The sequence below is a fragment of the Semicossyphus pulcher genome, unplaced genomic scaffold (assembly GCF_022749685.1).
Source record: "Semicossyphus pulcher isolate SPU_LCO1_2020_fin unplaced genomic scaffold, fSemPul1.0.p SCAF_1, whole genome shotgun sequence".
NCBI classification, from domain to species: Eukaryota; Metazoa; Chordata; class Actinopteri; order Labriformes; family Labridae; genus Semicossyphus; species Semicossyphus pulcher.
Window position 1 is genome coordinate 37,565,733 of NW_027211603.1, and position 10,871 is coordinate 37,576,603.

Genomic DNA, 10,871 nt, shown 5'->3' on the forward strand with positions numbered 1-10,871 from the left:
TCCTGCAGTAAGATGATACTGTTTCAATTAGGCTCCAGTGCCACACAAAGGAGCCGGAGTGTTGGGCAATCAGTGCCACTTCTGACTCCAAACACACTCACTTCTCATTTCAGGCCCATGTTCAAAAAGGTCTGAAATATTACAGAAACATAGTAAAGTGAAAATGTCTCCTGTGCACTGCTGAGTGTTTTCTGGTCAGTGCAAAACATCAGAAGATTTCCATATATAGCAGCAAATGTTCGATAAGTTACAAGACATAAATATAAATCTTTGACCCCCCCCCTCAGGGAAAAACAGCCCCTCCTACAAAAATACAAAACAGTTGTTAAACATAAATAAAAAATATAGAAATTCAAAGGTATAAGATCAAATATGATACACTTGCATAAAGCTTTGGGTGAAAGTGCATCATGGTTTGGAGCCCCTCCCTCCGCTCTGTCTCCATATTGAGGTGAAGTCTATTTACAATGGCACTAGATTCGGGGTAAGAAATGTGTCACCGTCATGGCGGGGGACACTCGATTTCCTCTTTTTGTTTTGCCGTTCTTACTCAGGCCGATGTACATCATCGGGTAGGCGGCCGACTCGTAGGCGTTGTAGTTGTTGGCGAGGAGCTTCTCTCTGAACTTACACTCGTTGTTGAAGTGGAGCTGAAAGAGAACAGAGGGATAAAAAATAATTGGAAAATGCTGATTGTTCAACCGTAGAGACAAAACAAAGATGCTGGGAATTTTCTCTTTTCAAGTTCATATTGTTCCGAGTGATTACTATCAAACAATTGCTGTATTTCTGACTGCAGTGCCATTGTCCAGTTGCTGATCAGCCTCAAACTGAGATTCTGAAATGATGAATGGTGTGAGTGAGGCGGACCTCAGGACACCAGGCTCTGATGGAGCTGTTTGCTCCCAGTTAGCTGGGAATCACACGGCTCTGACTGTTGCTTTAAACATACAGTATGGTGTATTCTTTAGAGGACCAGATCGGGCTGTCTCTCCACATGTTGGTGCTTAACATCTCTGAACTGGTTTAGGATTCAGCAGTCATTTATAAATTCATCTGTCAGTGTGTTTGTCCTCCCCATTCCTTAAATAGCTGCCTTCAAACCAATGACTGACTAAATGGGGCGCCACTAAACATTGGATGACCAGAGTGTGGGAGTCAAACTGGGTTCAGACCAACAGCAAAGCAAAATTCTCACTTTACTTGCAAGAGCTTGACTACGGGATCATTTGTGTTTATACGGTTGGTAAAATAAAATGTCTTCCAGATCCGTCAGACAACTAAACTCTGTCCTTCCTGGGTTCATAACATCATCCAGAGACTCACACAGCTCGGCTAGTTTCCCTCCTCCTCTAGGAACTGTGCCTGGATGAACTCTCCTGCTGCTTCCAGCTCCTCGAGGCTGACCGTTACAGTGTGATGAGCTGTTAGCTCGGATCAGTACCAGGATTTCTCTGATGAACATCAACTACCAGCATTGTGTTCAGGTGTGGAGTGCCTGTCCATCTGTCTCTGCTGAGTGGCAGCATGACTGTATCACTGAGTCACACATGGGCTGAAATCTGTCTTACTACAACGCTATGAAGCCACAACAAACAGATGTTACTGAGATTTAATGACAGTAAACAGGCTGAAAGGATGCTGAATCATGATGCAGGTTTGTAAAAAGTCTGAAATCATCCTTTGTCAGGTCTGTCTGCAAGACGACAAGAACACTAGTTAGTCCAAAAAGTGTTTGGATTGACCACTTGTGATGCACAAAGTCAGGGTTACATAAAAAATGACTTTTTATGTAATACTTCTGGTTGAAAAAGTCACTGATTTTTTCTGTTTGCAGTCAGCCACATAGCACTGTCATATTTCTACAGCAGCCTAAACAAACACTGGTTCAAAAGGAATGTCTTCCCCAAGTTTCTTGGCCACTGCAGGTTCTCCTATACACTTGGGAGGGGAGTGTGAGGGCACCATCATCAGTTGGTGCAATTTGCAACAACTGCTACACGGCACTGAATCCGACACATGGCTCTATTTAGATAATGAGTAAATCAGTAACTTAAAAACATCTGTAGTCCTGTCACAGCAGCATCATGAGCTGTAGTCTGACTCACAGGATGTAAGCTGTATTTAAAAACCCGACTATTGATTGAGACTATAAACATTGCGATTGCTTATGGTCTCAATCTCTAGTTTCAAGTCTGATCAATACAGCATAATGCACACCGAACTTAGTCACAGAGTTCCACAAGGTTCTGTGATCGAACCGATTCTTTTTACCTTATATATGCTTCCTCTGGGTAATATCATGAGGAAACACTCCATTAATTTTCCTTGTTATGCAGATGATACTCAATTATACTTATCTATGAAGCCAGACGAAACCAATCAGCTATCTAAACTAGAAGCATGCCTTAAGGACATAAAGATCTGGATGACTAGAAACTTTCTGCTACTTAATTCAGACAAAACTGAAGTTATTGTGCTCGGCCCAAAACACCTTAGAGATTCTTTCTCTAATGATATAGCCGCCCTAGATGGCATCAGCCTGGCATCCAGCACTACTGTTAGGAATCTGGGAGTTCTGTTTGATCAGGATATGTCCTTCATCTCCCACATAAAACAAATATCAAGGACAGCCTTCTTTCATCTTCGCAACAAAAATCAGACACATCTTGTCTCAACACGATGCAGAAAAACTAGTCCAAGCATTCGTTACTTCCAGATTGGATTATTGTAACTCCTTACTATCAGGCTGCCCTAATGAGATCACATCTCTCCTGTATTAGCCTCTCTGCACTGGCTTCCTGTAAAATCCAGAATAGAATTTAAAATCCTTCTTCTTACTTACAAAGCTCTTAATGGTCAGGCACCATCATATCTTAAAGAGCTCATAGTGCCATATTACCCCTCTAGAACATTGCGCTCCCAGGATGCAGGCCTGCTTGTGGTACCTAAAGTCTCTAAGAGTAGTGTTGGAGGTAGAGCCTTCAATTACCAGGCCCCCCTCCTCTGGAACAATCTACCAGTCAAGGTCCGGGAGGCAGACACCCTCTCTTCTTTGAAGAGTAGGCCAGTCGAGGCAGATGGCTGTTCAACATGAGTCTGGTTCTGCTCAAGGTTTCTGCCTGTTAAAAGGAAGTTTTTCAGCCACTGTGCCGAAAGTTGTTAAGTGCTACTCATGATGGAAATCGAAAGTGTCGTGAGATAACTTTGGTTATGATTTGGCACTATATAAAATAAAATTGATTTATTGATGATGTTCAGTTAGTTAATGATGCTCCCCTGCTGTATAGTCATATAGAGCATACCATAAAGCATGGGAGGATTTAAGGCGGGGCTACCTGTCATTGACAAGTTGCTGCCATGTTGACCTTAAAAATGTCTTGTTCAAGAATGAAAGTTCTTCTGAGGAGTTGGCTGTTCATTCTTTCAACAAGTACGTTATGTTTAAAGGTTGTTTTTAGCTAGCCAAAAATTACCATCACAGTATTGTCACATGTATTACTGAAGCGCTGTGTGACAGAGCTGGCACTAGCAGTTGTTGATACCTTACAGTACTGTTCACTAACCCCTCACGCCTCTCCAGCTCAAAGCTCTCGTCCATATATGGTCACATGGCTCCAGAAAAACAAGATGGCGCAGCCAAACTAGAGGCTTAATGAGTGATGTCACAGTGGCTACATCCACTTCTTCTGTGCAGTGTTTGTGTGCAGCTTGTTTCATTTCAGACCAGCCATATATTTACTTCGTGATGAACGAATCCGAATCTGTTAAACACATTACAACAAGACTGAGTGTAGAGAGAGAGGATAAAGGCTCCTGAGCTTGTCTGAAATGTAAGTAAGTAAAGGACACTCCATTAATAAACAAAATAATATCTATAATCAATTTGTGTGAATTTAAAGAGTGACAGTAACATCATTCAGTCATGACCGGGGCTACTGAGCAAACTGAGGTCCTCTGTGTGCTACTGGTAATGATTGAGTTTATCAAATACCTGTGACTCTGCCATTGTCATCATTAAATCATCATTAAACCAGTGTGTGTGTGTGTGTGTGTGTGTGTGTGTGAGTTTAGTGTCAGTGTGTGTGCACTCACAGAGCCGTACAGCTTTCCTCTCCGGTTCATGGCCACAAAGAATCCGCTGCGGACGCCCAGCAGAGTCACCACACCTCTCTCCACTGGAGAGATCTGCAGCAGGCCTGGAAGGAGGCACACACACACACACACACACACACACACACACACACACACACACAGCAGTTTAGAGTGGAAGAGTAAACAACAGACGGTGTTTCGGCTCAACAAGTGGACATGCTAACTGGTGACTTTCAGCCGAATTCGTCTGTGGTTGTCGTGGTTACAGCAGTTGATAGAACGCCCTGTCTCAGGACCTGAGAGGGCCCAACACTGAACTTTCAAAAACAGATTAAAAGCTTTACTTTTTTCATCAGTTTGTGCCTAAGAGTTTACTGTGTGTGTGTGTGTGTGTGTGTGTTCTTTACATTTTGATATTTGTATTTTCTTCTGCTCTGAACTTTGTAAAACTTTTCTCAATTTGCACTTTAATGAAGTTTTGCACTTTAATGAAGTTAATGTATTAACTTAGGTTCGGGAGCAGGACCACGCCCAAAGTCACACCTACCATCATCTGACAAGCCTACTCATACCCAATCATCCCACTCAACTCTGTTTGTCTCAGATTCTGCGGCCCACCCTCCCTTCCCTTGCTCTCATCCATCAGCCCTCCTTCCTCATCCCTTCCTATTCAACTTGCTGTATCCTTCTCTCGTGTCTCTCTCCGACTGCAGGTATAGTCTGGGCCGAAATGTGCTCTGGTAGATTATGGCTGAGAGGGAACCCCCGTGCTGACTCTCCCTCTGCCCGGTCTTCAGCGTATTCTCCCAGATCAGCCTTACAGAAGACGTCCCCTTCACCTTCACCCCCCCTCAACATAACTGTCTCAACAGATAGAATTCCACAACTTGATAATGTTGTGATTGTTTTTCACTTAATGTGAAGCACATTGTGTTGCCCTGTGTGTGCTGTATAAATAAAGTTTGATTTGAATCACACACACACACACACACACACACACACACACAGACTGATGGTGAGATCAAACCTGCTGCTCTGTCCCTCACCTTGTTCAGGTGTGTGCGATGTGTGTGTAGACTGATCTCATCTTTTGTGTGTGCCTCATGTTTACATCAAGGTTGGTTAAAAACTGATTCAAACTCTTTCTTTTTAACCCAGTTTATCTCCACTCTGGGCTCAGAGCACAGATGGCTCAGATTTTATGAAGAACAGGGATGTGATTTTTGGGTTTCAGGTTTGGTGAAAATAAAACGAACCTATCTTGTAAAGGGACGTGTGGAGGTGTGTGACGCCCTGCTGTTACAGTGCCGTGCGTCCTTTGTTTCTGCTTTCATTTCAAACAGCTTCACAGTGACTTGTTCCTCACAGAGTGTTGCTGTATATAATGTCATGTCATGTATGTGTGCTGTTTATCTAAATAGTCCGGAGCAATACAAACAGGCTTCATGTTGTTCACAGTCACATCTCCACATGTCAGTAAAAACATGTTTGTAACTCTTCTTCGGTGGTGTGCCTGACTGTGTGGGGTAAATCTGTGCGTCAGGACGGGTCTGTCCTAAGTTTAGGAGCTGCCTGAGTCACAGCGGGCTCTGGTTACACACCAGCACTGATCTGCTCAGCGGCACTCCGGCAGGCAGGGCTCCGGATGTTGGCACTGCGAAGGGATCGATACCTGCAGACTGCACTGACTGAGCAGAGGCTGATGGGACTGAAGCGTTCAGGTTTGGATCAGGTGTCAGAGGTGATTAAAAGGATTGTCTCCACTTATTTAACTTTATAAAAGTGATCAAAGTTGTTTTGAACAGTGACAGAGTGTGAGATATTCAACCAGTGACCGTCTGAAGTGCGGAAACAAACCCTCCGCTGCTTTCTCTCATTCATTCATAACTGGCGCAACTTACTGTGGCGGTTTTCGTTGTGAACTCCCGTTATCCTCCCGTCCGGTAACACCTGGATATGGAAGCCGATGCCCACGTTACAATAGAGGCGCCGCAGCCGTTTAATGCCCAGCAGGTAGTCGCTGTCCCGGCTGATCTCCTCGCGCTTCTCCCCCGGGATCCGCGCCAGGGAGCGCGAGTACAGGGCCTCCCAGCGCTCAGCCGTCCCGTTCAGACCGGGAGCGCATCCCGCCAGCCCGGCCACCAAAGCCAGCACCAGGACCGTCCGCAGGGCTGCCAGAGAGCCCATCCCGGGTCTGACTCTGACAGCAGCCTCCCGGCGTTTGCCTTTCCACTGAAGCGACAATAAGACGAAGAAGACGCCGCGGCTCATTCCCAGACCGAGCAGCGCACTGCCTCAGCGCAGGAGCGACATGGATCTGCATGCACGCGCTGCAGCCATGCCGCTATATTTATACCTGCAGACGCATTACATCACACACACACACACACACACACACACACACACACACACACAGACTTTCACATTGAGCACGCAGGGCTGATGGGGGCTTCATTCAAACCAAATAATAGCTCTCTTATCAGAGAGAAAATATCCGAATAAAGAGTTCTTCTAATACAGAAGCTCTTTGTGTGAGGCTCTACTATCAGCAGCAGAATATCATAATTTATGTATGGGAGGATGTAAAATAGGAAACGGACTGTGGTGTCGGGACAGGAGACAGTTCTATAAATGAACAATAACAGGAAAAAACACGGGTCCAATTGAAGCGATGAAAACGCGCTCAGTTCAGGCCGCCGCGGGGAAATCATGTCCTTATACAACAATGGAAAGACTAAATAGAGAGTTTGCAGCCTGATAAGTTGGCTGTTATTGTGAGCCGACACTGTGCCGCTCAAACAGCCGCCAGCTCTGTGACTGTCTGTGTGAACATATTTTTGGTTATTGTTTAAAGGAAGACTTCACCTGTTTCTGAGATGCGTCCTTTTATCCTGCTGCTGCTTTCTTCATTCAGCTGTATTTCATGACATGACATTATTTCACATGTAAACACAAGAATATATTCACATTATGCACGTCCAACATGTAGGGGAGAGCGGGGTCACCTGTCCGTGTTCCTGCACTGGAAAGAAGCTTAAAGTTGAAATGGGTTTCCACCTTATTTTAACACCAAATTATAAACCATCAAATACACCAATCACATGGCAGGTTGTCCCTATAATATTCAAAACAATAAATAAATTATATATATATGTGTATATATATATAAAAATAATTGATCTTTGGGTTGAAGCAAGGTTATTTGTTGTGTTTATCTTCTGTAATAAACATTTTATTTTAAATGTAAGAGAGATGCTGAGACGACAGACCCAGCTGACCTCCTGATGAAGGTTTTATGCTAGCTACACGTGTCTTTAGATTTAGCAACTGAAAGGTTAACTAAACCCAAAGCTCTTACTTCCTGTTTGTGTTCAGTCACATACACACTTTTGTTACACCAACAGTAAAAGTTACTCTGACCCATGAAAGTACAGCACGTCTCCTGACCTCTGTGTTTTATGTCTCACACAGAAACGAGCATGAACTCACAGTCTGACAGCCTCATGAGGAAACAGCGCCCTCTAGTTTAGCTGTGATCAGCACTGTGACAATCAACCCCGGTCTCCCCTATTTATCCCATCATGACGTGCACATGTGATTGTTTCACATGTTAAGAGCCCACGTTTCCATAACATTACGCAGTTGTATCTCTCCAGCACCAGAGGACCATCCTGTTGCTCTTATTTTGAAAGATACTGTGGGGGCTTTTTCATGTGCAGACACCAGGTTTGGACTTTAGTAGGCCTAAATCAAAGTAAGTATCTCGTAGGCTGTCCTGTGGATGTAACACAGTAGTCTTAAAGCCTCTGAAAGGACAGACTTTGGCTGACATGAGCTGTAGTTTGTGTCTTTGATGTGTGATCCCTGACAGTCTTTGGATGCACTGGTGCGTTGCTCAGCATGTGCATTGTAATAAAGCAAACAGCTCCCCCTCCCTTTGTTTCTTCATTTATTCCCTGCTGAACCCCGATCGAGCACTAACACTTAGCCTGTGCGCGGACTGTCCCTTTATTCCTGTGTGAGTGGGGGTCCTGAAGGTCTCCCTCTCTTTGATCTCTGGGGTGGCTCCGTCCTGCTCCTCATCGACCACGCATGAGACGTTTTCTCACGTTCACATCCGGCTGATCCTCAATGTACAGCGACAGTGTGTCTTTGTGTGCTGCAGAATGGCTCCATGAACACGAGCACGTCTCAGAGACCGTCCTGTGATGCTGATGACTACCATGGCTGTCAAGAGGGATGTTCAGGTAAGTGGTTGTCAATCAAGTCTCCACGATGTCAGTGTCATGATATTTACAAACATTAAAGCTTTATATAAAACAACTACCAGGGTCACTGATAGATCGCTGACGTACCATCAAACCTCAGTAAACTGATGTTCTGGTACCTTCTTCATGATACATCACCGTCAGCCGTCATTTTCTGCAGATAAAAGACCTCGATGAGAATATTTGATTTGAAAGTAGGAGAAATGTTTACAATTAAACAAAAGTATAGAGCAGAACCAGAGAAAAACAGATTTTGCAGTGGTCTCTTAATTTTTTCCTGAGCTGTATTTTGGGTGTGAATACAAAGAAATAAAATCATCTGTTATCTCTTCAACATACTGAGACGACCATGAACCAGGAGACGTGGAAACTTATCATCTGAGACCACAGTTACGTGTTTCATGGACAAACTCATTGTTATAAATAGAGATCACATCTGCAATAAGGCAGGTACTCCTCAGCCCAGTCAGCCCTGATACTTTATTTAATTTTGTTGTTTTGTTTCTTTTCTAATTTCTATTGTTTGTCTTATTATTTGTTACTTATTTCATTTAATGACTTTCATTTGACTTGTATAAAGAGTGTAAAAATGTGTAACTGACGTGGATATCACAGTAAATTGTGAAAGATATTCTGAACTCTGCTGTAAAGTTTACGCAGTAAAATAAATGGGAAAAGCGAGGACTGCCCTGGTTTTGAGCAGGACACTTCAGGCACCATCAACATGCTGGATGTTTCTGGATCACATGACCCGTCAGACCACCACCATGATCCATCCTCAGTCTCTGGACCTTCATGTTAGCTTTATGTTAGCCTCATGTTAGTTCATGTTAGTTCATGTTAGCTTCATGTTAGCTTCATGTGAGCCTCATGTTAGCTTCATGTTAGCCTCATGTGAGCCTCATGTTAGTTCATGCTAGCTTCATGTTAGCTTCATGTGAGCCTCATGTTAGTTCATGTTAGCTTCATGTGAGCCTCATGTTAGCTTCATGTCAGCTTTATGTCAGCTTTATGTGAGCCTCATGTTAGCTTCATATCAGCTTTATGTCAGCTTTATGTGAGCCTCATGTTAGCTTCATGTCAGCTTTATGTCAGCTTTATGTGAGCCTCATGTTAGCTTTATGTCAGCTTTATGTGAGCCTCATGTTAGCTTCATGTCAGCTTTATGTCAACTTTATGTGAGCCTCATGTTAGCTTCATGTCAGCTTTATGTGAGCCTCATTTTAGCTTCATGTCAGCTTTATGTGAGCCTCATGTTAGCTTCATGTCAGCTTTATGTGAGCCTCATGTTAGCTTCATGTCAGCTTTATGTCAGCTTTACGCCAGCTATGTGAGCCTCATGTTAGTTCATGTTAGCTTCATGTGAGCCTCATGTAAGTTCATGTTAGCAACATGTTAGCTTCATGTGAGCCTCATGTGAGCCTCATGTTAGCTTCATGTTAGCTTCATGTTAGCCTCATGTTAGCTTCATGTTAGCTACATGTTAGCTTCATGTTAGCTACATGTGAGCCTCATGTTCACTTCATATGAGCCTCATGTTAGCTTCATGTTGGCCTCATTTTAGCTTCATGTCAAAGTTATATACACATAGATGCCATCTTGGCCGCTGCTGTCCACAGGAGCAATACGTCAACATGGCGGCCATATTGGAGAGGGGTAGCAACGCCTCCAAATGTACCTACGTTTATGACAGCAGGTCTTTCCACAATTACCATATTCATAATTAGCTGAATTGTGAATCGATTTTGAAGCGGTTTGTTTTGTCAGAAATGTCAGACATGTATTTATGATCCAGGATACTTGGGTAACTTAAAAATGCAGGTTTTCATACCAAAATGCTTTATATTATATACAGAGTATAGAGATCTTATATAGAGAACCAGAGTAACCTTTCTGTTATAGAGGCTATTTAAAATATACTTGCCCAACATAATTATTTTTTTCATATACCATGAAAAATAGTTACGATGATGTAATTGTGTTTACAAATTTGGGAATAAATGCTTATATAAGTCACAAATTATGTACAAAAATACCCTGTATACAGTGTGGTATAGCAGGGTCGTGCGAAGTTGCAGTTTAAAAGTTACACAAACTGATGTTTGAGAGACAAAATTAAAAACTGAATAACCACAGCAGTAGTACTGAACTAGTAAACTACTTTTTGTTTAAAATTTATTCAGGACTACGTCAACATACAAACATTACATTAATTGGGGGACGAACGAAGCAGACAAACATGTGGCTGAATGTTCTGATTCAGCAGTTAATGACAAAGTTCAGGGAAAGCTTAATGAAAATATTAATGATAAAACAATAGAGTGAATATAATTCATATGAATATAATTAAAAGTATTTAATAACATATTAAACATATTATATAATATATTATATAGTAAATAATTTATAATGACATTATATGATATATACTATTAGGCCTATCATAAAATAATATAATAATAAATATCAAACATATATAATAATACATACAAAATACGTAATATATTT

At 42.5% G+C, this 10,871-nt stretch overlaps 1 protein-coding gene across 1 annotated transcript; it reads right to left on the bottom strand.

Annotated features, from left to right (window-relative positions):
• Window positions 1–473: 473 nt before the first annotated feature.
• Window positions 474–6,366, bottom strand: fgf4 (fibroblast growth factor 4). Its single transcript, XM_069662032.1, has 3 exons — window positions 5,997–6,366; window positions 4,096–4,199; window positions 474–650 (listed from the first exon to the last, which is right to left on the bottom strand). Exons 1-3 carry the CDS (start codon window positions 6,364–6,366, stop codon window positions 474–476), a joined length of 651 nt encoding a protein of 216 aa, XP_069518133.1.
• Window positions 6,367–10,871: the final 4,505 nt, after the last annotated feature.

Excerpts from the sequence above, each read along its gene's own strand:
- fgf4 (XM_069662032.1), bottom strand. The coding sequence starts at position 6,366 with ATGAGCCGCGGCGTCTTCTTCGTCTTATTGTCGCTTCAGTGGAAAGGC. Across the intron at positions 4,200-5,996 it reads TCACAACGAAAACCGCCACA|GCCTGCTGCAGATCTCTCCA; the intron begins GTAAGTTGCGCC and ends GCCTCCTTCCAG. Across the intron at positions 651-4,095 it reads GAGGAAAGCTGTACGGCTCT|CTCCACTTCAACAACGAGTG; the intron begins GTGAGTGCACAC and ends GTTCTCTTTCAG.